Source organism: Mesoplodon mirus (genome assembly GCF_964341445.2).
Source record: "Mesoplodon mirus genome assembly, chromosome: 14".
NCBI classification, from domain to species: Eukaryota; Metazoa; Chordata; class Mammalia; order Artiodactyla; family Ziphiidae; genus Mesoplodon; species Mesoplodon mirus.
The window spans coordinates 19,665,894-19,693,582 of record NC_138990.1 but is presented as its reverse complement, the minus strand read 5'-3'; the positions used below and the strand labels follow the sequence as shown (position 1 = coordinate 19,693,582).

Genomic DNA, 27,689 nt, shown 5'->3' with positions numbered 1-27,689 from the left:
GCCATTTCTAAAGAACCAGTGGGCAGTGCCTCTGGGAGTTTCTCTGTAGGAGGGTTTGTTTTGCTTTGCTCGGTCTGCAGAGGAATGAGGAAGTGGTTTCCACAGGCGTGCCAGGGAGGAGGAGGGCAGCTCCGTGGCTGGGCCCGAGGGAGACAGGCTGCTGGTCCACCACCATCACCACCGTGATGCCTGGCTGACCACGTGAGCCACAGAAGGGGCGTTCCTGTGAGTGTACAAGGCGGCTCCTGCCCAGGGTGGCAGCTGGGCTGCTTGTCCCCCAGACACCCTGGGACACGGTGTAGGGTGACAGCAGCTGTAACGAGGAGCCCTGAAGAGATGGCATGGGTGGCAGATGCCAGTGGGGATGGTGGGATGACGAGAACAGGAAAGCGACCACAAAAGCACGAGGCCCGTGTTGTGTCCGAGTAAGCTCCTGCCTGGAGTCATGGAAATGACCAGTGAGAGTCTGGGAGGAGGGGCAGGAAAGGGAAACTTGAAAGGTCCCACTAATGGTGTCCCATTTGTTCACACAGGCTGGCGAGTCCCCAAAAACCCAGGTAACACACAATTTATCCATCGCCTCAGCAGGCACTTCCTAGGTACCTATAGGTGCTGGGGATGCGTCAATGAGCAGGAATGCTCCTGCCCTGAAAGGTCTCACGGTAGACAGACAAGCCCACCTTCTCCAAGAAGCACCCATCTGTTCCTATCGCGTAGGAAATACTTGAGACATCAAATTTAGTTTTTCATGCATAAATTATTGTGGGTACCTGTTCCTGGTGTCCACTGTCATCCTCAGTCAGTTCTTGGGCAGGTGGTATATGATGACATCTGGATTGTTTTTCCTATGGGCAACAAAGATGCTATTTACTGCCCATCCCCACCCCTCAGTTTTGTAGGAGGAGGTGAAAAAATTCACCTGCAGAAAGTTAAACCAATAGAATCAACATAAAATGGACAAGATCAGCCACATTAAGCAAAGGAACCATCTTGTTTCTTTTTGTTGTTTAATTTGGATTTGGGTGCACGGAATTAGATTTATCAGAATCCTTGGTTCAATACACATACTCTTAAGTGGCCCTGTTTCTTTTGTTTTTGTTTTTGTTTTTTTTGCAATACGCGAGCCTCTCACTGCTGTAGCCCCTCCCACCGCGGAGCACAGGCTCCGGACATGCCGGCCCAGCGGCCATGGCTCACGGGCCCAGCCGCTCCGCAGCACTTGGGATCCTCCCAGACCGGGGCACGAACCCATGTCCCCTGCAGGAGGACTCCCAACCACTGTGCCACCAGGGAAGCCCTGGCCCTATTTCTTAATGTTTGATAAAAATGATAATAATCTACCACCCAACATGAGATCCAGAACCTGAGGAAACTTACATCTTCCTCAGTCTTCTCAACCCTGGTCTCACCTGTCACGTGACCTGATGAATTCACCTCACCTGACGAATTCACTGTACTGAAACTTCGGTTTCTCATTCTCCTGCTTTCTTAAAATATAGGTGCTTTTAAACCCTTAAAATCACATATGTGCTCTCTAATTATAGATACATACATCCACATACAGTGAAAATATGGTTTTAGCACGTATGTGTTCTTAAATATGTATACGTTAATGTATGTACATGTGTGTGTTTAGAGAGTTTTAGTTGTTTTTCACTTTATATATGAGCATCATGCTATAAATCAATGTTTCTGGGATTTGCTATTTACTCAATAATATATTTCTAAGATTCATCCACATTACTTTATGTAGCTGTAGTTTATTCATTTTCACTGTTGTAGAAGCTTCCACTGTGCTATGACATTTATGTACCCATTGTCTTGTCTAGTGGGTATTTGGGTTGTTTCTGTGTGTTGGTTTTTACCTTGTATAATGGAAATTTTTAAACGTACAAAAAAACAGATTGGTGTAAGGAACGCCCCACGCGCCATGACCGGCGTTAGCAACAATGCTCAGTACACAGCGGATCTTATTTCACCACATTCCCCCCAGCGCTGGATTATTGTGAAGCAAATCGCAACTCTACCCATCAGTATCTCTGTATGTCTCTTAGAAAGATAAAGACTCTTCCTTCATAATGTAACCATCCCAGTATCACACTTATTCTGTGATAGTATCACAAATCAGTGCCCCAGATTCCCCGACTGTCTCTTACTTTTTCTGACGGTGTGACCCAGGCTCCAAATCTCGGGGAGGAAATGCGTAAGCCAGCAGCCAGGCGGGGTCTGGAAGCAGGAGCTGCTCTTCTGGCCGCAGTCAACTTCTCTTCTGTGGCATGGATGAAGCCGCCCAAATCTGAAGGAGGGGCGAAGAGCCCTGGAGGAGGGGTCCCGGGAACGCCGCGTGAGGAGCGCCGCGTGACACCCGAGCCTGAAGACCCAGCAAGGGAGAAGCACCTGGAGCGGCTCTTCACAAAGCCCCCACCTGTCCTCCATCTCCAGCACTGCTTTCCATTCCCGTCCCATTAAAGTTCCTGATTGATGCTAAAAGGCCTCTGTCTGCTCCTTCTTACTTCCCTCTCTCTCATCTGCTTGGAAAACAGGCAAAAAGAGAAGATAATAAGAGGGAATACAAACATTAAGGGTCAAAACTGCCCCTAATTTCCTTGTCTAGACCAGCTGTCAGCAAACCTTTTCTGTAAAGGGCCGGAAGGTTAATACTCCAGCCATGGCCCCACTACTCAGCTCTGCCTTCCGAGAGCCAGAGCGGCCACGGACGGTGTGTAAACAGGCCTGGCTGTGTCCTGATAAAACTTAATTTATAGAAACAGAGGCCAGGCTGGATTTTGCCAGAAAACTAGTTTGTTGACCTTGGTCTAAACAATACAACTATATTTATTTCTGTCTATTCCTCCTATTTTTTTCTTGGGTGGGGTGCCGTGCGGTTTGTAAGATCTTAGTTCCCCGACCAGGGATCGAACACGGGCCCACGACAGTGAGAGCACGGAGTCCTAACCACTGGACCACCAGGGAAGTCCCGCTCCTATGGTTTTTGATTATTAAAGAGCTGGCACTCCAGGATCAGTCCTGTTATTATCCCCATTTTTCAGATGAGAAGACTGACCTACTACAAGATGAAAGGACATGTCCAGGATCACGGAGGCACCACCCGGCAGTGCCTCCACCCCTGCTCATCTAGCCCCTGCCTCACCTACACCTGACCCACAACAACATGCTTGCTCTGTGCTCCAGCTAGCTATGGTTCTAATCCTTAGGCCAGAATGGCTCCACCTGCTAGTTTATTAAAGGGAAACAACTTTAACCTGAGGGGCTGGAGGGCCACGCCCCAGATGCTGGTTTCCCTGGTAACCGATGAGGCTACCTAATATCAATTCTCTCTATAACTTGTAGCCTCCTTCTTTCTCCCCGGAGCAAGGAAGACAGCTGCCGTGTCCTGTGTGCCATCTGCCATCCATGGTGGGTGTCACTCCAGGACCCTTTGCTTCTGATGTGTAAGATCCCCCGTTCAACAAACCACTGATGTCTCTGTCGCTGTCTCCGGGCTTTCTTGGGTCTCGAGGCTGGGCAATTACAGGGCTTGTAGGAATGTGGGGTGCAGCCCAACAATTGTATAAAACAATTGTTGTTTTGTATATAAAAAACTTTCCATAACATTGCAAATATTCTGGTCTCACAATCTTGATAATTATCATTTACAGCTGATCATAATTTTTCATCACCAGGGGGATAAGTTTCACTGATCTCTTTCACATGTCTAATCATCATCTTTTATTGAATCAGGTCCTAAATCCCCAGGAGTAGCAGGGCTGGGCATCGCTATGACCCTTGTAGTGGGGTACCGCAAAGGGGAGACTTGGGGCATTTGCTGATTTCTGTGGTGTAAATACTCCCACGACAGCTGATTTTAAGGTACAGCATGATATCACTCAACAGAGTTGGGAAGAGATGCCACACTCAGCTCTTTAAAAAGGTGCCAGCTGGTCCCAGCACCCCACTGGCTTCACATATATGCCTGTCACCTCCCAGTGCCAGTGTATATATACATGGGATTGTAGGGAGTGAGGGTGACTGTTTTGTAATGACCTTGGTGTCACCTTTTTTTTTCTTTTTTTTAAAGAAGATGTTGGGGGTAGGAGTTTATTAATTTATTTATTTATTTTTGCTGTGTTGGGTCTTCGTTTCTGTGCCAGGGCTTTCTCTAGCTGTGGCAAGCGGGGGCCACTCTCCATCGTGGTGCGCGGGCCTCTCACTATCGCGGCCTCTCGTTGCGGAGCACAGGCTCCAGACGCGCAGGCTCAGTAGTTGTGGCTCACGGGCCTAGTTGCTCCGTGGCATGTGAGATCCTCCCAGACCAGGGCTCGAACCCGTGTCCCCTGCATTAGCAGGCAGATTCTCAACCACTGCGCCACCAGGGAAGCCCTGGTATCACCTTTTAACACTGGATAGTATGTGAGTGCTTAGGTATCTCTGATATCTCTGATTATTACTGAAACCACGTTTCCTTGGTGTTTCTTCTCCCAATTCCCTAACCCATGTTCTTTCATCTGTTTGGTTCTGATACCTTTCTTAAAACCTTGAATAACTATGTTATAGTTATTAGTGCCTTGACTTTGCTTGACACAATTTCTTTGATGTTTTGCTTTTTTGTGTGTGTGTGTGGTACACGGGCTTCTCACTGTTGTGGCCTCTCCCGTTGCGGAGCACAGGCTCTGGACGCACAGGCCCAGTGGCCATGGCTCACGGGCCCAGCTGCTCCGCGGCATGTGGGATCTTCCCGGACCAGGGCATGAACCCGTGTCCCCTGCATCGGCAGGGAGACTCTCAACCACTGCGCCACCAGGGAAGCCCTGATGTTTTGCTTTTATTATTTTATTTTTTTATGCAGAAATTGTAACATAATGAACCCTGTCCATCTTTACTCTGGTGATTCTTTTATTGCTAGTGAACACAAGAGAATTCATCCTGTTTTCGTCTATTCTACAAATAATTATTAAATGCCCAGTGGATGACAGGCTTGACTTGAGGTATTGGAGATATGGCCGTGACCCAAATAACATCTCTGCCCTCAAGGAGCTCCCATTCTGGTGGGAAAAACATAAAATAAACAAGCAACTATATAATGGAAGGTCTGGTGGTGATAAGAGCTATAATGACACAAAGCAGAGTTGGGGGGAACAGAGAGGGTTTGGAAGGGACTCTTATAAGGGCCTCTGGGAAGGTCACATTTGGACAAAGACTTAAATAGGTGAAGGAGTGAGTCATGCCAATTTTCCTGAAATTTGATTTTTTTAATTTAACTCATTAATTAAGCTGGAATTTAGTTTTGGCGTATTACATAAAAGAGGCTCTGATTACTTTTTTCTCAATGTGTATGCAATTATCTCAATACTCTTCCATTCTCTTTATTTTCAGAAGTTTCATTATGAAGGCGAATCCATTTCTCAGTCTGCTAGTATGTTCTAACGTATTTTTCTGACCATCTATTTGAATTACTATTTTTTGGATCGTCCTTTTAAAAAGCATTTACCAATTCTTGCTGTGACTCTTCTTTAGTATTTCGAAACCATGCTTTCCCGTTTCAACATGAAATTCCACCTTCCCGAAAGGAAAACCATGTCTTTATCTATAACACCTGCCATAGAGCATAGCTAAAGTAGACTTTTAACACATTTTTGTGAAATGAATGAATGAATTCCAAAACTCATTTAGGTGTTTTCACCTCTTATTCAAAGAGCACCTCACGCCCACCCATGTGCACACTGGCTCCCATGATTCAGTTTCAGAATAAACCTTACATGTCCACTTCAGTCTTTTACTGTAAACCCACTATAAACAGCAGCTCTGTTAAACAACTGAGGAAAAGAACTGCGTCCCTCAAAAACCAGGGCTGCTTCCGGAAGAAAGGACATCGTTTGATTTGAACTGTTTTATTTCCTTTATTTTACTCGGATAGGATTGAGAATCTGATGGCTGGTCTTTAACTCCATCCAACCATAGGCTTTTCCAGTTCTGCGTTTACACCGTCTGTGCATCCACATTCCCCCCAAAACCAAGAAGATGAGGGAAAAGGGGGCCAGTGTAATCTCCCAGGAGAACGTGGCAGCTGTAGGAAGAACAGACATGTGAGGGGTGAACACGCTTCTACCACCAAATAGGACATTGCCGTGCACTTTACAGAGAAGGAAGTGGTGTTTGTCAGTTCTTATAAATATGTACTGATTTTCAGAAAGTCTGTCTTACACCAAGATCAAGGATACTTGAGCATGATATCTGTAGCATTAGGCAAACGAGTAAGGTAGAACAAATATCCATTGGAGAGAAGCAATGCAGAGTTGGGGGGGTGGGCAGGTGTCGATGGTCTAATTTTGCTCTACCCGTTGGGCTGTGTGCAATAAGATGCCTGTCTAGGTCTCTGCTAGCTGACTGTGACGTGGCCAGCACATCATTTGCCCTTTTCCATGAGCATGGGTGTCATGAGGCGTCAGTAAAGTAACAAAGGAAAAGAAAAATTTTGAATAAAGGAGCTTTAGGTGTCAAGATTATCGCTTGGATCCAGCTATTTTATATTCTACTCCTTGGCATCTCTGTGTTATGAAAATATAAGAAGCAATCCCTGGTGGTGCAGTAGTTAAGAATCCGCCTGCCAGTGCAGGGGACACAGGTTCGATCCCTGGTCCGGGAAGATCCCACATGCCGTGAAGCAACTAAGCCCATGCGCCACAACTACTGAGCCTGCGCTCTGGAGCCCGTGAGCCACAACTACTGAGCCCGCGCGCCACAACTACTGAAGCCCACGTGCCTAGAGCCCGTGCTCCGCAACAAGAGAAGCCACCTCAATGAGAAGCCCGCGCACCACAAAGAAGACTAGCCCCCGCTCACTGCAAGTAGAGAAAGCCTGCACGCAGCAATGAAGAGACCTAACCTAGCCAAAATAAATTTAAAAATTAATTTATTTTAGAAAATATAGGAAGTATGGATAAAAAGTTAACAAGTGTTGAGGAGGAGGGATAAATTAGGAGTTTGGGACTGACATATACATACTACAGGTAACCAACAAGGACCTACTGTAGAGCACAGGGAACTCTGCTCAATATTCTGTAATAACCTATATGGGAAAAGAATCTGAAAAAGAGCAGATATATGTATATGTATAACTGATTCACTTTGCTGTACACCTGAAACTAACAGAACATTGTCAATCAACTATAATATATAATAAAAATTAAATTTAGAAAAGTTAACAAGCGCATGGATGATGAGGCTAGAATTCTACATTTTTAAGCTACTATTTATCTTAGTCTGTGCAGGTGTTCAGAAATCGACACAATCTCAGCCAATTTCTCCAGATGATTCTTACACCTTAAAATCCCTCAAGGCTTAGACACGAGTGAAGCTTTAATTTTCAGAGCAGCCATTTGGAGGCACCTCTCAGCCCTGGTGAAAGGCTTTGACCTGTGCCCTCTGTGATTAGCCATGGCCCACCCAGCGAAGGACATGCCGGGTCAGGGCTCACGTCTTAGAAACGTTTGCAGGTTCCCGGCATCAGGAGCAGACAAACCATGGCTTTCTTTGGGTCACTATTCTGAAGCCCAGCAGTGGATCCCACTTTCTGTGGAATCCTCCATTTCCAAGTTGGTACCACCACCAACCCGCTCATGGAAATGATCTGGGACGTCAGCCCTTGTGTGTGTCCTAGGGCAACGGTTCTGAAACTTTAACATGAAAGGAGCTTGCTACATTGCCGTCTTTGGCCTCACCCCAGAGAAGCTGACCGGGTAGATCTGGGGGTGGGCCTAGGAATCTGCATTTTCAACGAGTGGCTCAAGTCAAGGATGCTGGTATGCATGGACCACAGCTGGAGAGAAGTTATACTGTGCTGTCCTTCCTGCCCTGAGGCTTCCACAAATTCTCAGCTTTCCAAGTAAAAGCTTGTCTGCAGCTGCCTCCCCTGCAAATACGGAATCTGTGGGGCAGTTTGTGTTTAGTGATTGTGCAGACGGCCCAGCAGGCAGGGTAAGGTTCCCGGTAGGGATCGCTTTGTCTCTTCCCTTCTTATCCTTCGGGCTGTCGACAGACTACATCCCCCACGTCTCCCTTTCCTGCTCAGCACTCAGACACTGAGAAGAAACTGATTTGTCAAAATGGTAAGTCAGGGTTTTCTTTTCTTTTGTAAATGTCCTTCCGTGAGCACTGGGTTGGTTTGGCTACAGCCTTATGCTTTATCTCCTGATGACTGACAGCTTTAACCCTGAAGCTGCCTGAGCCCTGCGCACCTTCCAGTTCCCAGCTCTTGGAGGATGAAATCTCTCAACCTCGGGATAAAAAGCATTGCACCCTCCTCGAGGGGTCATGAAAGCAGAGCTGGTCCTGCCGATCCAGGCAGAACCACTAGAGGACACGGGTTTTTTTTAAATCTATCGCAGAACCATTTTATCTTTTTTCCTAAAAAATCAGCTTCCTCTTTAAATTTTTCTTTGAGTACAATCTCCGAAAGCCAGCCTCCACCCTACCAAAAATGTTATAAAAGATGAGAGATTTGCTTTCTGTGCTCCACTAATGGGAAACTCACGGGCCCTCCTAAGTAATCACCCAGAGCGTCGGGAGCTTTATTTAGCATCCACAGAGCATCCAACACATAGTTTTTCCCTTTAATGTCCCCAAAATCCATACCTTCTTTGACTGTAGTACGAAGCATCTGGAAACTCATCGTATTACGGACAACACATGTAAAATCCGTGTGCAAATCCTCTCTTATGACTGGATCAAAAATCAGTGGCACTTCAATATAATTCTCATTATTTTCTGAGTATTCCCTAAGTGAGAAAACACTTAGTTAAACATAAAGTGTCTTTTCGACATAGACACCTACACATTCTCAAGGCCCCACTGTGCTTAAATTGATGTCACGATTTACCAAGTTAGAGGCACTTGCCATTATATTTGTTACGTATTTGGAAGAATTTCTAAGCCTGTTCCCGAAGGTAAGAGGGACCCTGAAGACGCTGGTCACTATGATAGGATACTTGTGACAAGGAGCACTTGCAGAAGCCAGTTTAGTTTGGATAATGGGGGAGAAATCACTTTTTAAGGCCCTTGATGAACAAAGAAACAGTAGTAGAAATAGAAATGTCAAGTTTTGGGAAATTGGACTGTATCACCAAGAAATCATTTGCATATTGGAGGGCAGGGAGTTTCCAGGAATCCCGTCCTCCACGGTGTCTACCCTCATCCCCACTCACTGCCAACCCTCACTCTAGAAACTCAAGTTCAGATCCGAGGGCTGCAGATGGACCGCAGTGGAGGGGTCTCTAATCAACAGCACTGCCATTTGCAATGTTGCAGGAATCCGAAGATGCTTCACTATGATCTGCTAGTATGAATAAAAATATCATGGATGTGGATCCACTAGGACTATTTTTTTTTTAGGACTATTTTTTTTTAATCTATGGGGGGAAAATAGGCCCCTTTAAGCAAACAGACAGTATGAGTAAGCTGATACGCGGCATGTGGGGTCTGCCCAAGCTTTTCACAACGAGGATTTGCAAGCAAACAGTTGCACTAGCCACACATAATTTCTATCCGCTAAATTGCATCCAGAAAGATCTTTTTTGATAGGTCCTTCCAAAAAGACAAAAATTGGGCAAGCAAAAGTTCAGGCGACTTCAGAGTACTGAAAGTATAATTTTAAAAACACTTTATAATTTGGAACATTGAAGGGTCTGCCTTCCTCACACGCAAACGGTTTCCATTTACAAGGCCTGATTGTTCTACTTTCAGAGTGAGAAAATATTTCCCGGAGATGAAGGCTTATGAGGACAGAGTCCTCGCTTTCTTTCAGAGTAACCTTCCTTAGAGGCTGGAAGGAAGCAGAGGCGGCTCTCGGATCCCATGGCTAAGTTTCAGGGTCATTTTAAGGGCTGTGAATGTTTGACTCTGCAATGCTCAAGGAAGAAAGATCTAATTAAACAGCTAGAAGAGGCAACACCCATGTCAAGTAGTAGGCTGCAGTTCATAGATTTAGAGAGAAGCCTTGATTCTCAAGAACAGTTGGTGATTCTTGGCAAAACCCAATGTTTAAGATTCTAAAAATCCAATGGAGTAGAATAAAAACATATATATATATTTGTAATGTGGTGTGTGTGTCATATGGATGGATTGGCTAGGACATTGTATCTACAAGGAAGTGGAGTCTACAGGGGGTTCACAACAGCTCCGCCCAGGGGATGAGGAAGATCTTCCCCCACTTACTGGCGCTGCCCCTTGGTCACGCGGCCCCCCTGGTAGGCATCCTCTACGTATGTGTTGTTGGCAGTCCACCACAGCAAGGTGGTCGCGTGTATGCCAGCTCCCAGAAACACCTTACACGGGATTGTCAGTCTCGACCCTGTGACAGCAAGACGCAGCACATCAAACATCAGAACCCAGCCAGGGGACGGGGTCACATCAGCAGATCTGAGCGGTGGATCTTCCCCCCTCTTTTCAGACACCCTCACCAATTCTTTTCTTAGAAGGAAACTTAGTTCCCTCAAGCAATTCCATTCACCTAGAGCATCAGTATTTACCAAGGGTCTCCAGCTCTTTCCACTGGTCCTCAGGGCAGATGGAAACCCAGAGGCAAATGGCTTCCCCAAGGCCACTCGGCTCCTACAGTGCATTCTGGATTCCAGAGCCTTCTTCCACAGTTTATTCTTCTTGCCTCCAAAAATCCAGATCCAGAATTCAGAGGATTCTGTCTCTTTGCCCATTGCTGGTCTCTGCTCTCCTGTTTCCCCTAGGAGCTCTCTATCCCTGGTCATGTTCATTTAGGATGAATCCTTTCAAAAGCCACTGTGTTTTACATGAATGATGCCTTCTACAGTTGTGCAATATGATGGTCCTAGGTCCCCTGCCTCAATCACTATGTTGGTTTTTTTTTTAGTCACCAAAGGCGAGGAGGGGGAATAAATGAAAAAATCCTTCCCACGTGTTTCTTCCTGGTGGGTAGTGTGCCTCCCTGGGGTGTGTGCTTGAATGCACCTGGTCACTTCAGGCTCAGAAAGCCCACTCTTCTTCTTCCTTCACACCCCTTGTGACCTTAAAGATTTCTCAGCCAAAAGCAGCCCATTCGTTCCGGCCTCATATGACTGCCAGGCACATCAGTGCATGCAAAGCAACAGGGCCGGAGACTCAGCTCCACTGGGCTGGGGAACACAGAGGGGCAGGGGTGCTGGGGCGCTAGTCAGCGCTAACCCGGGTCCCCAATTCCCCAAGCTTCCAGGAGGCTCTTCTGAGAGCCAAGGCAGCTGTTGGGAGCTGCAACTCAGGTGTCAGGCAGCAATCCTGGTGTCTGTGCAAGAGCCCTCCTTCTCCATGACCACCAGTGAAAGTTAAAAATGTAAGCCACACACCAGACAAAAGAGGGAGGGAGGGAGGGAGGGAGGGAGGGAGGGAGGTAGATAGATAACAGATAGATAATAGATAGATAGATGACAGATAGATAATAGATGATAGATGGATGGTTAGATAGATAATAGATAGATGATAGATGACATGTAGATAGACAGGACCCTGTAGCCAGGGTTTAATAAATGAGCATAAGACCTACAAAACCACTATATAAAAACAGACACACAGAAAAGGTACAGGCCTTACAGACACACAGGCCTGAGTCTGAACCCCAGCCAGACCCGACTATGGCGTTTTGACAGATACTGAGCCAGGGACCCCCTGGGCAGCTTTTCCTTCTGGAAATTCAGAGAGATAAGACCTCCCCACGGGGTTGATGTTGGCATTGAATGGCATCTTTTTTTTTTTTTTTTTTTTTTTTTTTGCTGTACGCGGGCCTGTCACTGCTGTGGCCTCTCCCGCTGCGGAGCACAGGCTCCCGACGCGCAGGCTCAGCGGCCATGGCTCACGGGCCCAGCCGCTCCGCGGCATGTGGGATCCTCCCGGACCGGGGCATGAACCGGTGTCCCCTACATTGGCAGGCGGACTCTCAACCACTGCGCCACCAGGGAAGCCCTGAATGGCATCTTATCAGACTTAGCAGCGCTCAATAAGAAAGTGCGTGCTGGCCAGGATGGTGAAAAATGGTGAAAACCTCTGTCATGCATTTTCATTAACTCTCTTGACCCGCTGACCAGCTATTTTGGCGATAAGAAACTGTCTCTGGGGGGACCAGCAGGGGCAGAGCCGGAGTCTTGGGGAAATGCTGAGCGTCAGCCACGTATTGGTAAAGTGAAATATTTTAAACACACCATAGGTGCTGACTTTCTGGGGCATCATGCCTTAATCCTTTCATGCAGTTAACAGCTACTAGAATGTTCTGATTTTTGCACTGAGATTTTTCTAGGCAGGGTTTTCAAGAAGCAAAGCGTACATGTTTTCAGGTAATGCCATTACTGACAGGATTTGGTAAAGGGAAATGTTCCCTCTCATTTGCTATTTCCCGCTGGGGTAGGGGGACCTGCAAACCCCACGGCAGCCGCAGTCGGTGACACAGGGGTCCTGGGGCCCCAGCTTTGGGACTGCAGGCATCCAGGTGGGTTACACGGTCCTTACCCAGCGAAGCTGAGATGGTCTGGTGGGGGGAGATGATCACGGGAATCGTCTCCTCTTCTCTTTCTGAGAAAGATAGGAGGAAAAGAGATTCAGTTAGGAAAGCCTTCCTTGGAAGCTGAGGGTCAGGGTCTATTGTTTAGCTAATTAACTAAATTATCCTTTACAGTAGGGCCAGCCATTGTGAGACTTGGCTTTTGCCTGGCAAAGGAAACCGGCTCTCCACGAAATTGAGCCTCTTTGGCCAATGCTTTTCCCAGAAGAGAGATGACTGGAAGAAGCCACAGTTAAACACACATTCCACGAACAGATGTTCTCCGCTCTGTGGTAACAATTAACCATTCCGCTCCCCGGCTTGCTGAATGAATCCTTAACAGGAACCTTCACGCTGTCAACAGGATAGGTCTTACCCCAGAGGCTCCTGGCCCCAAAGTATCTCTCCCCACTCCCTCCCTGCCATCCCATGCACCTACCACAGAACCCTGGAGTCGCTTCCAAAGAAACAAAAAATAAAAAAGGCACAGGGGCCCCAGAACCACCTGTTCGTGATGCTAACCCCATACTGAGTGATAAACAGAGTAACCCAGCTTGGCCACCAGAGCTTTTTAGTTGAGGTGATTGACCCTTTGGCGGGGGGAATTGGAACCCAGCTCCCTGAGAGGCAGATCTCCCAGCAGCTGGAAGAAACTGGGCACCTGAACTGGAGCAGAAAGGACAGTGTATGGGGGTGGACGAAGAGCTCCGCTCCATCCTCACCTCTTCCACTAAAGAGCATTTGAAACCCTAACGGGAGTAAGCATTATGCAGCATCCCAGGAGAGCCCAGGGAGCAGCCGGCTTCTCCACCATGACCGGGAGCTTTTCCCTCCCCTCACGGTCACAGGGCTGCTGCACAGAGGCTGGGAGCAGAGAGGGGACAAGAACGCCCCAAGGACGAGACGTTAATTCATCCATGGGTCCCAATTCCAGGCTGCATCAGCATCACCGACACGGGGGTGGTGGGGGTGTTCAATACAGAGTGCTCATCGTTTCTGATTCAGTAGGTCTGGGATGGGGCCTGAGATTTTGCAGGTCTGATGAGTACCCAGGCGATGCCGCCACCGCCTCCGCTGCCGCTGGCCGAGGACCACCCTTTGAGAACGGCTGAGACACAGCGTGGCCCGGACACAGGATTATAGGTAGGTTGGCGCCGCCTAGTGTTCCTGTGCAGTATCACATGAACAGGATAATTCGGGGCCCCTTCAAAGGCACGGGATTCTCAGGGATCCCCGCTGTGCAGGAGCAAGGGGTTGATGTGAATGAATCTTCACAAGACGTTAAAAGAAAATAATCTAGAGATTTCCATTCATGGGAGACACGATGTTCCCTGTAGTAAAACTGAATCTCTGGATTCTCTGGGAGAAAAAAATCTTTCCCCTCACAGACCAATCATGGAAACTTAATATAGTTCCAATGCTCTCTGAAATGCCCTTAAAAGACTCCAGTTGTGTAGTTACTCAGTGTATAAAACAAAGAAAAGCGCCATACTTTCCAGGGCAGGGGCCAGACTGCATCACTTGTGTGCCCTTTGCACCAAGCTTGATGCCCCACACGCAGGAGGCACGGAGGAAACCGTGGATAAACTTGACATGCTAATCAGTACTGTTCACAAGATTATTTTCATGTAGAACTCATTTAAACCAATGGAGCCCTCACTATTTAAAATCCTGGTTTCAAGGGTAACTAGACCTGCTTGGGAAAGACCAAAAAAGGGCAATTTTCACCACATATGCCAATGCATAGCCTTCTCCCGGAAAAATCCAATAAAATCCTAGTATCCTAGAATTATACACAAAGTTATGGCAACCGTGTCCTGATAGCTGGCCCTGGAGGTGCAAGCCTTCCGAAGGGACCTTCCAAGAGAACCACTGTTTGGCTCCCTCTAGTGGTGTATGTTTTAGCCTCAGACTCGGAACCCTGTCCACTACCCAGGGATTCACCATTCCTCATGAAAACACCCTGCTTCCTCTCTTTCCAAGTGTCCTACACATCTTAGAAACCTGATGCTTAGAGAGTTGCCATATCTGTTTTCCTTTCATACCAAAAGACATTCAAAGAATTCTGCGGGAACCCTAATTTTTTCCTTGCATGCTTGTTGCTGAACCAGGGTGCAGAGGTACCTTGATGGCAAGTACTCACTCTTAACACGGAGTTTGATATTCCTGGTGATGTTGTATTGCCTGCCTCTGTGGGCAAACGTCATGGCACACCGATAATAGCCCGCATCCTCCAGAGACACACTGTTTACCAGTAAGCGAGTTCCCCTCACACTTAGAAATTTCTCGTTGTCTTGATCCAAAGGGACAGAATCCTTAAGAGAAAATGTTTTTCAAAGTTACGCTATATCTTAATTGACATCTCAGAAACTATGAACAGCATTGCTATTATCCGTCACTGTTGAATCTGCAATCCAAGAATCGCTCTGATATTTACTTTGCAAATATTGTCCTTTGGGACATGCTTTTAACTGTATTTTTACGAGGGGGAGTTTGTTAGCATATAACACAGGATGGCTGGGTTTGTTTAACCAGAATGTTTAAAGCCCATTTGCTTTGGCACAAGGGGAAAAAAAGAAACTATCTTCTTTGACAAAGTAGGCGATTAAAATATAAATATATTTATGGCATAACAGCTGCCTATAGACCTTGGGAAACATCCAGAAAGTAGTGCTATGACGTAGTCATGGCAACTTGGAGAACAATGCTCAGAAGAGTTGATGTTGCAGTAATCACTTTAAAAATCATCTCAATTTTAGGAGTCAGTAGAGAGAGAGAAAAATTTGTAAGACAAAAATAAATGTGGGGCTTCCCTGGTGGCACAGTGGTTAGGAATCCGCCTGCCAGTGCATGGGACATGGGTTTGAGTCCTGATCTGGGAAGATCCCACATGCCGTGGAGCAACTAAGCCCATGCGCCACAACTACTGAGCCCACGAGCCACAACTACTGAGCCCACGTGCCACAATTACTGAAGCCCACGCGCCTAGAGCCCATGCTCCACAACAAGAGAAGCCACCGCAATGAGAAGCCCACGCACCACAACGAAGAGTAGCCCCTGCTCGCCGCAACTAGAGAAAGCCTGAGCACAGCAACAAAGAACCAACATAGCCAAAAACAAATAAATTTATTTTAAAAAATAATAATAAAAAAAATAAATGTGAGACATGAGACCACACTTCCCGTATGGACAAAAGGTACTGTGCGTTCTACAGAGCAGACCCTCAAGAGGGAGGTCTCCAGTAACAGAGAATACACCCTCATGAGCACAAAATGTTCTCAGGAACATCTCTTTCAAAACCATGATGATTGCGGGGCTTCCCTAATGGCGCAGTGATTGAGAGTCCGCCTGCCAATGCAGGGGACACAGGTTCGATCCCTGGTCCGGGAAGATCCCACATGCCATGGAGCAGCTGGGCCTGTGTGCCACAACTACTGAGCCTGTGTGCCACAACTACTGAGGCCCATGCACCTAGCTCCCATGCTCCGCAACAAGAGAAGCCACCACAATGAGAAGCCCACGCACTGCAATGAAGAGTAGCCCCTGCTCGCCGCAACTAGAGAAAGCCCGTGCGCAGCAATGAGGACCCAACACAGCCAAAAATGAATAAATAAATTAATTTTTTAAAAAAGAAATGCCTTTTAAAAAAACGATGATTGCAATAGTCATATATAACCTTGCGTCTTTTCAGAGACTTTTTCTGAATGAGAACCCAGGCATAACTGGAATAGTTTGTCAACCACATAGCTCATGAAGTCTAATTGTACAATTAAAGAGATTTCATTGTTCCCAACATGAGTGATCAAATATGAAAAAAGCAAACAGGGCCCAGCAGCACAATTATTCCAGGGCCTACGAACCCCCAGGTCTCCCCCGTGTGGCAGGGATGTGTGGGTTCTGGCCTCCGGGGTCAGAGGTTTGGCTTCACCCTCTAGCAGCTGCATGACCTTCAGCACGTTCCTTACATTTCCGGTCTCTGTTTCCTAATCTGTAAAATGGAGATATTAACAACCCCTACTGCACTGGGTTCATGTCAGGGAGTTTAGAACAGACTTGTACACAGAGCATGCTCAGTAATGATTAGCATTCTTAGGACGGGAACAAATATTATTATTAAGCGCCACCATGATACCCTTGTCCACCTGAATTTATTGAGGACCATTTACAAATCAAGCACTGCACGAGGTGTTTCACACACTGTGCTCCATTTAATCTCAAAACAATCTCAGGCAGTGGGAGTGACGAACTGCCGTCTTGCAGAGGGAACAGGTTTAAGAGGTAAAATAACTGACCAAGGCTATACAAAAGGTCAGTGAATAAGCAGGGTTTCCAGTCCAGACTGGTCAACCCCAGAACCTGTGCTCTTTCCTCTACGGTAAAACCCCTCACTTGACCTTTTTATGCTCTTACAAAACCAAGAGTCCCATAATTGGGCAGGCTAACTCCTAGGAGCTGGCTGCTTACTTTCTCCAAAAATCATTTAAAAGTTCCCAATATTAAATTGAAATCCTATAGATATCTTATAGTTAGAATACCAGTCAACTGGTCAACCTATTTTTTGATTAAAGGGTTAGTTTCTATCCATTTTTAAACAAATAACTGTACTTTTCAGTATCAATCTATGGTGTATATCAGGAGTCGGCAACTTTTTCTGTAAAGGGCCAGAGAGTAAATATTTTAGGCCTACGGTCCACGTGGCCTCTGTTCAACTATTCAACTCTGCCGTTGCCCCACGAAAACACAGAAATAAATGAGCATGTCCCGGTAAAACATTACTGATAGACACTGAGATTTGAGTTTTATATCATTTTCACGGGTCATGAAATATTAGTCTTTTTTTTTTTAACCATTTAAACAAGTTGAAAACTAAGCTGGTGAACATACAAAAATGGGTGGCAGCTCAATTTTTTGCCCTGGCTGTCATTTGCCCACACCTGGTCTAAACAAGGGAGCCAATGATAGTAGATATTTATTCAGCCAGTCAAGACACGAAATTGTGTTTATATTTACTCCTTTAACTCAAAGGTTGATTTTTATGTGCTTTCAAAAAACTCTATCAATATGTGTATCAAGTTGTTAAATAGTTCTTTCTAAAAATTTCTATAGACAAACAACAGAGTAAAAAGCTATTTTCTTCAGCTGTTATTTATTCTGCATTCATTTCCACTCTGTCTTTTCAAATCACCATCTGAGAACACTTACCTAAGCCCTATAAAGACTAATAGAGTATATTAATCATGGCCCTTTTTAAAATCACTGGTTTAAAAAAATAGAAATATAAAAGTGAACATATTGTCTTCAAATGAGTATTTTATATCTTTCCTATGGCTCATCAAACACATTTTCATTAAACAGCAATTCTTAAAGATGTACCTTGTACCATCGAATCTTCACGTCAGTTTTGTTCCCGATGAATTCACTCAGATCAGGACAAACTAATAACCCAGAGGCTGACAAGGTTACAATTTGCGGGTAGAAGATGAGAGGCAGGGAAGCTTCTGTCTTCTCAAAAACCCTGAGCTCAACAGACATTTCGTCACAGTAAGAGACATTTCTGATTTAAAAGGGAAAAAAAGGAATAATAAATGGCAAGGCAAAATGAAAATAAAACTAAGTGAAATTAAGAATAATTCCCCAATCTCATTAAATTCTGCATTCTGTATTTTCCTCATTGCTATTGCAATACTTTTGTCCCTTGTCCTTTTGAATCTTTGGAGCACAAAAAAAAAAAAAAACCACATCATAATTGTCATATAGAAATGGTAATATATTCTGCATGTTTCCAAAAAGGACCCTCCACAAGCCTGATTTCAAGACCATTGAGGGCCAGTAGAAAACCCTCAAGTCCTCTTCAAAGGGGCCTAAACGCTTCCAGGTTCCGGGGGAGGTTCTTGATCACAGCCCCAGTATGCTCCAAATTCCTGGTCCAGGCAACCTTATCTAGATGGAGATATTGTTTCCTAAGAGCCACTGTTTCCATATAAAGAAAATCCTCATTACTTCTCTTGGAAATCATTTATCAACTGAAGTCAAATTTCAGAAAACTGCTGAGCACTTTGTATAAGCTCTAGAAATGATTTTTGCAATACTGCGCAGGGGAAGTTAACTTAATAAATTTGTTTGTTTGGTTTTTATTTTTTTTTGGTGGGTCTAACTACAATCACAATATCATCATTCTATCAAGACCCTAGGGGGAAAGGACAGAGGCAAAACATTGACAGAAACACAGACGATGTGGAGGGAAGGACAGAGGATATTAATACAAACAATTTTTTTAAGTAGAAAAACATAAAGATATAATTAGCTCAGCTAAGCTGCTGGTGACCTACCTAAGAAACACTGGACATCAACACAGACAACGAGCATGTGTGTTTTATGGGGTTGGGAGGGAGGGGTACAGCAAAATGTAAAAAAATTCTATACCCAAAGAAGGAACAAAATGTGCAAATTATATGTGAAAGTAGTAAGTGATAAATGCTTACTACCCGAAAGCAAAAAGAAATTAATTCAAATATATAATGCCAATATCTATATTCTACTTCATATCTGGTTGAAGAAAGGAAAAAGATGAAAAACATTTTATGCACGAAGAAATGCAGACAGCTATCACCTTGAAGAATGCATAATCTCACTGCAAATCGAAGAAATGCTAATGAGGGCAAGTCTGAAGAACAGAGCACACCTGGAAATAGCCCTCCCAGCAGCTCCTGGGGAGGAGAGCATGCCAGGCTCTGTGCTCTGCAATACATCATTTCATTTATTCTCCAACCCTGTGATACTACTGTATCACTTTTAGATGAGGAAAATTAGGTATGCAGAAAGTAAGTAAATTCCTAAGGCTATAGCGCCTCTAAGAGGTCAAACCAAGGTTAGAAGCCAGTAGGGCTGTGGGAAAACCTGTAAATCAGGGCATTACATCCAGACACCAAGCTTACGAGACATATTGAGAGTTATAAACCTGTTCACATTACTGATCTGGTCATCCCCCTTGGGCAACAAACCGCCCCCCCCCGTGGAAATAACTCAAAAGAAAGATGGGTGGGGAAATCATTTGGTCACCACTCATATTCCCCATGTAGTGTGGCAGCCCCACAGCAAAGAGGTGGTTGTCATTTGTGCCATCCACCAGATATGTCCTGTCCCCCATCCAGAGCAGACAGTGGGGTTACAGGTCCTGGCACTGAGACTTGGGAGCTGCGTGGCCCAGCAGCATCACCTTGCCCACCCTGATGAACAGAACAGCTATGTGGGTTCTAGGTCACAAAATTATAAACAGCACAGGAGCAGGGCCGTTTTATGCCCTGTGACTGTAAATGCCAAAGGGCATTATGGCAGCTGCTGGTGATTCTCGCTCTATTAGACCCCAATCCCGAAGCTGGAAGAGAGTTTGAGAGGTCAGCCAGGGGAACTCTCCCACGAGCTACAAAAGATTAACCCACACCGGGTTTCCCTGGCCTCTCAATCTCAGATCTCTTTTTTCTACAAGAATACAAAACAAAATAAGGTATTAAGCACAAATTTATGAATCAAGTATAAAAACAAACTTTAAGGCAAATATGACAGCTAACATCTCCCTAATTTTTGCATATTATCACTTCAGTAGTAAATAAGTCTTGCATTTGGGGAAAGAAAGGCCATTTCCATGTGCATACTGACACCTACAATGGTGCTCCCCATACTCTATGCTTCATATGCCGTGATTTCACAGAACCCTCCCAACAAACCTCCTTACGAAGGAGAAAACTGAGGCCCATAAATATCAAATAATAAGACCAAGGTCCTACCAGGTAGCAAATGAGGACTAAGATTCACATCCATATCATTCTGACTCCAAATTCCATTCTATGTCTACCACGCTATTAAGTTTTCCTCGTAGTATTCCTTAGAAAAACGTTAGAATTTTTGACACTAAGAAGGAAAGAAAAATTATGCATTTATAGCTATTGTAAAATCAGATATCCAGGGACTTCCCTGGTGGCGCAGTGGTTAAAAGTCCGCCTGCCAATGCAGGCGACACAGGTTCAAGCCCTGGTCCGGGAAGATCCCACATGCTGCGGAGCAACTAAGCCCATGCACCACAACTACTGACCCTGCACTCTAGAGCTCACGAGCCACAACTACTGAGCCCACGTGCCACAACTACTGAAGCCCGTGCGCCTAGAGCACGTGCTCTGCAACAAGAGAAGCCACCACAATGAGAAGCCCGTGCACCACAACGAAGAGTAGCTCCTGCTTACCGCAACTAGGGAAAGCCCGTGCGCAGCAAAGAAGACCCAACACAGCCAAAACTAAAAATAAATATATTGATTAATTGTTTTATTTATTTTTTATTTTTCTTCTATGTCCATGTTTTAATAATGAAAAATAAAAAGTGAAAAATACAGATGAAATCAAATTTAATAAAATATATTTTTTTAAAAAATCAGATATCCACATTTCTCTGATATGAAAATATGAGATTGTCTGCCTGCTTCCATTGACAGGACTGAAAACACACACACACACACACCATCTAGGACTGGGGTTGATATTGTCTGAAATTCTCCCATTCACCAGTAATTTCTTTGTGCTGAGAATGTCACTTTCTTTGGCTGTCTTTCTAAATGTAAATACTCATGGGCACAGTTTCTCCTTAAGTCAAATGAGTTTATGAAATCTGGGGAGACTCTGAAGCTGGCTGGTGAGGATGATTAGAGCCTTGGGGTAGAAGAAAGGCAGCAGCTGAAGAAACAAGGCCAAGAAGAGTATTTCCCAGTCACGCCAATGGTCTGCCCTAATCCTTTCAGAAGAACTAACTCAGGAAATGTTTAAGGCTGCCAACACTAGGCCTACAACTTTCTCCTTCAAGAAGCAGCAAGGTATGCCTAGACCGTTCAATGGGGAAAGGACGGTCTTTTCAATAAAAGATCTTAGGAAAACAGGTTAGCCACATGCAAAAGAATGAAGTTGGCCCATGAACTTACCCATATACAAAATTTAACTCAAAATGGATCAAAGACCAAAACATAAGAGCCCAAAACTATAAAAATGTTTAGAAGAAAACACAGAGGGAAAGCTTCATGGCATTAGGCATGATTTCTTGGCTATGACATAAAAAGCACAGGCAACGAAAGAAAAATTAGATAAATTGAACTTCATCAAAATTTAAAACTTTTGTCCATCAAAGGACATTATCAGCAGAGTGAAAAGGCAACCCATGGAATGCAAGAAAATGTTTGCATGTCATATATCTGGTAAGGCATTGATATCCAGAATACATAAGGGATTCCTACAACTCAAAAACAAATAAACAAGCAACTTGATTTTAAAGTGGGAAAATGACTTGAATAGACATTTCTCCAAAGAAGATACACAGATGGCCAGTAAGCACATGGAAAGGTGCTCAAGATCACTAATCATTAGGGAAATGCAAATCAAAATCACAGTGATACTACCAAATGTAAAATAGATAGCTAGTGAGAAGCAGCTGCATAGCACAGGGAGATCAGCTCAGTGCTTTGTGACCACCTAGAGGGAGGGGATATGGGGATATATGTATACATATAGCTGACTCATTTTGTTAGACAGCAGAAACTAACACAACATTGTAAAGCAATTATACCCCAATAAAGATGTTAAAAAAAAATCACGGTGATATACCACTTCACCCCCATCAGAATGGCTATTAAAAAACAGAAAATAATAAGTGTTGGTAAGGATGTTGAGAAATTGGAACCCTTGTACATTCCTGGAGGGAATGTAAAATAGTCTGGCCACTGTGGAAAACAATTTAAGTTCCTCAAAATTAAATACAGAATTACCATACGATCCACCAATTCCATTTCTGGGTATATACTCAAAAGAATTGAAATCGGGGACTCAAATTTTTGTACAGGCATGTACAAACAGCATTATTCACAACAACCAAAAGGCAGAAGCAGCCTAAGTGTCCCTTGATGGATAAACGGATAAACAAAATATGGTATGTACAGTTGACCCTTGAACAACACAGGTTTGAACTGTGTGGGTCCACTTGTACACAAATTTTTTTCAATAGTAAATACTACAGTATCACACAATCCATGTTGGTTGGATCCACGGAGGCAAAACTGAGGATACTGAGGAACCGTGGATACTGAAGGCTGACTATAAGTTATACGCAGATTGTTGACTTTAGGGGTTGGTGCCCCTCACCCCCGTGTTGTTCAAGGGTCAACTGTACATATAATGGAATATTATTCAGCCCTAAAAAGGAAGGAAATTTTGACACCTGCTACAACATGGATGAACCTTGAAGACGTTGTGCTGAGTGAAATAAGCCAGTCATGAAAGGACAAATACTGTGGTACTTGGAATATGAGATACTTGGAATAGTCAAATTCATCGAGACAGAATAAAGGTAGAATGCGGGTTGCCAGGCGCTGGTGGGGAGGGGACATTGAAGAGTTGTTCAGTGGGGACAGAGTTTCAGCTTGGCAAGATGAAAAGAGTTCTGGAGCTGGATGGTGGTGATGGTCACACAAACCATGTGACTGTACTTAACACAACTGAATGGTACACTTAAAAAGGGTTAAAATGGTAAATTTTTTCTTTTCTTTTTGTGCGGTATGCGGGCCTCTCACTGTTGTGGCGTCTCCCGTTGCAGAGCACAGGCTCCAGATGCGCAGGCTCAGCGGCCATGGCTCACGGGCCCAGCCGCTCCGCGGCATGTGGGATCCTCCCGGACCGGGGCACGAACCCGTGTCCCCTGCATCAGCAGGCGGATTCTCAACCACTGCACCACCAGGGAAGCCCCTAAAACGGTAAATTTTATATTATGCTTATGTTACCACAATTAAAGGGGAAAAAAAGCAACAGGACAATGAGGAAGGGGACTACACCCCAGGAGCTGTGGGTTCCAGCCTCACCTCCACACCCACCGCCTGGGAGAACTTTATAAGTGAGCTTGGTTCCCCCAGGTGTGCAATAAGCAGTTGGATTAACTTCTTCCTGAAGTCTCACCTGGGTCTCCAGTTCTACTCAGTGTTCTACATCTATTTCTTGGGTCCTTGTGGATTCAGCAGTGAACCAAACAAACCAAGTCCCTGTCCTCTGGAATTTACGTTCTAACAGGGTAGATAAGCCTTAAGTACATAAAACACATATATGTGTGACAGATGAGGAAAAACAAACACAGGGTAAGGGGAGAGTGACAGGAGTCCTGCTTTAGATAAAGTGGCCAGGGACGTCCTCTCCATAGAGGTGACACTTGAGCAGAGACTTCAGTGAAGCGAGAGAGGGCGCCATGAGGACATCTGTGGACAGGCTCTCAGGTAGGAGGTATTTCAGTGACAGTGAAGCGGACGTAAGGTGGGTTCCCACCTGTGCGCTGGGTTTTGAAATCCAGGTTGTCATGGAAACGCCATGCAAGCATCCATTCTGCAAGGGCCCCCTTCCCATCCTCATCCCAGAGGGACTGACCTGACAGTGCAGATGTAGGTGCCAGAGTCCCCCCGCAAGGCTGGCACAATCCAGAGGCTGCCGTCCTGGACCCACACACGCATCTCTTCCTCCCCTGGGACCATCGTGGTGGAGTCGTTTCTACGCCATGTCACATTGAGGTGGGTGCTAGCAGAGTCCCAGTATGGCACCTGGGGGCACCTCATGGCCACAGCTTCCCCTTCTACCTTGAACGTGGTTTTGGGATGCCTGCCATGAAATTGGCAGCTTCCTACAGCCACTGAAGGACAAAGAACCCACAGTCAGGCTTTAGGTCCATCCGAGGAAGCCACATGCCCCGGACAACGTGGGGGCCCCATGAACCCCTCCTCTCACAAAGATCTCAGAACTCCCAAATAACAAGGTTAGGGCGACTATCAAGTCCCATCAACATTCTGTGGGAAAAGTTAAGTCAGGTTCACATGATGACAAAAAAAGTTTGGCCTTATTTTTGACTTGTTGATGCCTTATCATTCAAAGTCGATCTTGATTGAGTTCAGCTTAGTTGCAGCAGGTCGTATGGTTAAAATCCAAAGGCACCTTTTGTCAAGGGCAAAAGCAGGGTCTCTTTGGTTTGCTCCTTTGGCAGAAATGACCGATGCCCAGAGCAAGCTCGTGCACCAGAGGAGATGGGCAAGAGGAAGACTCCATCACCTACCATCACCTTGCTTTTTGAGGACAACAGAACCTCCCTAGAGAAGCAACTCCTTTCCTCAGAGAAGCTGCAGCACGTCCCCTCCAGCTGAAAGAGTCACTCCTTACCCATGTGTTCCTCAGGCTGGATGGTGAAGACAGAGACACACATCATCAACATGGACCAGGTGAATATCACTCCCGGGAACTTCTGGAGGACACAGGAGGTGGAGACCGCAGGTCCAGCACCCCACAGCCTAGAGGAGGACACAGAGGAGGGGTCACCAAGAACCACTGATGCCCAAAGAGAGAACCCCTTGAGGATGGTCCCTGGGATGGGTTCTGGAGGTTTCCCCTGATGACCAAAACCCTTTTGCCTGGATTTTTTAACAAGAAAACTCAAATTTTTGAATTTATTCCTCTACAGCAACTTTCACTGGAATAGGAGTTCTGTCTCTTAAGTGTTTCTCTCTCCTGAAGCGTGCCTTAGCACTCCCTACCCCTTGGCCTGATAGGCTCTTTCCTCACCTAAGGCCACTGCTAGGGTCTGGGCTCAGGCATCACCCTTGGTGAGGTCTTCCCTGACCTTCCCGTAAAGTTGCACCACCTTCCACCCCAGTGCTCCATATTTCCTTTCCTGCTCTATTGCTCTCTGTGGCATCTATCATTAACCATGTCTCTTCTCTCCAGCATGTAAGCTCCATGTGCTCAGGACCCTACTTTATTTTATTCACCGCTGTTTCCCTAACTCCTATTTGTTGAATGAAGGGATGAGTGAATGAATCACCAGAAGTCGAAAGTTCCTTATATTTTACTGGTCAGAGAACTCTTCCTATAGTCTTTATGGATTAACTCTTATTTTACATACAGTTCTGACATACGCTGAGGGATGCAGCATACCCTCTGATCTAGAGCATCCCCAAGGAAAAAGCAAAATGAGGGCCAAAAAAAGTGAATAATTTATACAAGCTCACGAAGCATTCCTCCCTACCAACCTCCCCAAGTCTGGAGTATCAGATGCCTCTGCATCTCCCCGTGGTCCCTCTCACGCTTTATCGCAGTTGCCTGTTGTATCGCTAGCTGCTGCCACAACAATACTGCTAACAAGCCAGCCCCAAACCGAATGCCATACGACACCAGTCGTTTATTCTTGCTCACAGGTCTGTGTGTCAGACGGAGCTTGGCTGACCTAGATTAGGCTGGGTTAGTCTCGGCTCCAAGCTTCAAGTGGGACCCAAGTCAGCTCCATGGGTGTCTCACCCTCCTTGGACCAGTGGCTTCCTGGGAGATGATCTTCTCATGTGATGGCAAAACTCAAACAATGTGGGCAAAAGCACTCGAGGCCTTGCTTGCTCAGAACTAGCTCACTCTTTTTGGCCCACATTCCGTTGGCCAAAGCAAGACGTGGCCAAACTGCCATCTGTGGGACCAGGAAATACCCCCACCTGTAGTGGGAGGAGTTGCAAAGTTACACCAGGAGGGGAATGAAGTGGGAGCAATCAGGCCATCCACCACACCTGTGACTTGTCTGGCTCCCACGGGTGGGGACGGCCTTGAGGACAGAGGCTGGGTCTTATTCACAGCCTTCATAGACTACACAGTGCCCACTTCCAGAAGTTACCAGGGAATGTGTATGATTGAAAGTCTACCAGGGAGTTGGGAGTGATGAGTGAATCCAGAAAAAACATCCTTACCCATACCTCCTCCCCATATCCTTGAAGGAGTCTGACTTTTTCTCTGTTCCTGGCACAGATGCAGTTCTGAATGTCTCCTAGTAAAACCAGATGGCTCTTAACTGGCCAGGGCAGGGTTGGCAGACAGAGGATGTAACCCTTGCACTCTAGAAACTCCCCTCCCCATCAGTGGGGAACCATCAGAAGGCAGGGGCTCAGAGCTGCGTCCTGAGCTCCCCCACTGGTGATGAGGCGCAGGGGTTGATGTGGAGGACCTGGGACTTTCCCCTTAGTTGGGTGTCCACCCCGGGCTGTCTCCCCTAAGCTCTTCCTGCTTCTACAGGGTCCTATCCTTCACGTGTTCCTGAAACGCCGACATTTCCTGTAACTTGAACCCCACCCAAGGTTCACCAGGCCACTTGCTTAGCATAAAGGTCACACCAACATTGACCACGTTGCTTTGTCCTCTTTGGGCAGGGACTAGCTTATCACATCCCAACCATACTGGTCCCAGCCAGACTCACGAGTTCTCTAGTAAGGACATAAAAGAAACAGGAGTTAAACACACCACGTGCAATCAATGCCACGTATCCAAGTAAATGAATGAAGTCAAAGACGTTGACCCAGGGACCAGTGGAACGGTTACCGCTGCTGTGCTAAATACTGAGCGTTTGTTCCTTCATTTTGCCCCCATGATGTGAATCTCTCTCCAAATCTACGGATGATGCAGTAGGATAAAGAGGTGAAGTAGCTTGGCCAACATCTCACAGCTAGTACGCGGGGGGTTGACGTTTAAACCCAGGACTGGTGATTCCAAAGCCCTTACTCTTCAAAAATATAGTTTCTGTGACAGATGGTGCTAATTTCCTCCTCCAAAGTCGGCTCCCCCAGTAACAGAACCCCCGACTCTTACCTGGGCACCGCCCCCATCCCCACAAAGACTACATTTCCCATCCTCCCTTGCAACTAGGAGTGGCCACGTGACAAGATTTGGGCCAATGAAATGTCAGTGGAAATGTATGACCCTCCCAAGGTGTCAACTTAAAAGTCTCAAAAAAACGTAAAAGCCTCCAAAGTCGGCCTTGTTGCCGGCTCAGTGTGGATGTGGTGGGCGGATTGAGCCACGTGCTGAAATGGTGGGGTGACCAGAGGAGCCTGGTCCTCAGTGGCTTTGTGGAGCTACCCTCCCCCACCCCGACTGCCTCCTTTTATATGTTCAGGCTTCCTGTCATCCTCACCCTGAATCCCTAATCTCAAGGACCCCAGGGAAGGAGCCCGGCGGGTTCTGTCACGTGTGGTGTTCCCACTGCTCCTCTTTCTGACACTCAACCCTTCCAAATAAACCGTTTCTGCCCACTGACCCTGAGAAGTCATCTCAACTCTCCTCGGGTGAA

General features: G+C 45.9%; 1 protein-coding gene across 1 annotated transcript in view; it reads right to left on the bottom strand.

Annotated features, from left to right (window-relative positions):
* Positions 1–5,872: 5,872 nt before the first annotated feature.
* IL1R2 (interleukin 1 receptor type 2) overlaps positions 5,873–27,689 on the bottom strand; it is a 37,346-nt gene continuing 15,529 nt past the window's right edge. Inside the window, exons 2-9 of the mRNA XM_082642206.1 lie at positions 24,752–24,879; positions 23,972–24,230; positions 17,906–18,086; positions 14,676–14,847; positions 12,502–12,564; positions 10,210–10,345; positions 8,632–8,774; positions 5,873–6,064 (exon numbers count right to left, since the gene is read on the bottom strand). Of these exons, the coding sequence (XP_082498332.1) occupies positions 5,898–6,064; positions 8,632–8,774; positions 10,210–10,345; positions 12,502–12,564; positions 14,676–14,847; positions 17,906–18,086; positions 23,972–24,230; positions 24,752–24,879 (1,249 nt within the window). The 3' untranslated portion in view covers positions 5,873–5,897. The remainder of the gene's footprint in view (positions 6,065–8,631; positions 8,775–10,209; positions 10,346–12,501; positions 12,565–14,675; positions 14,848–17,905; positions 18,087–23,971; positions 24,231–24,751; positions 24,880–27,689) is intronic.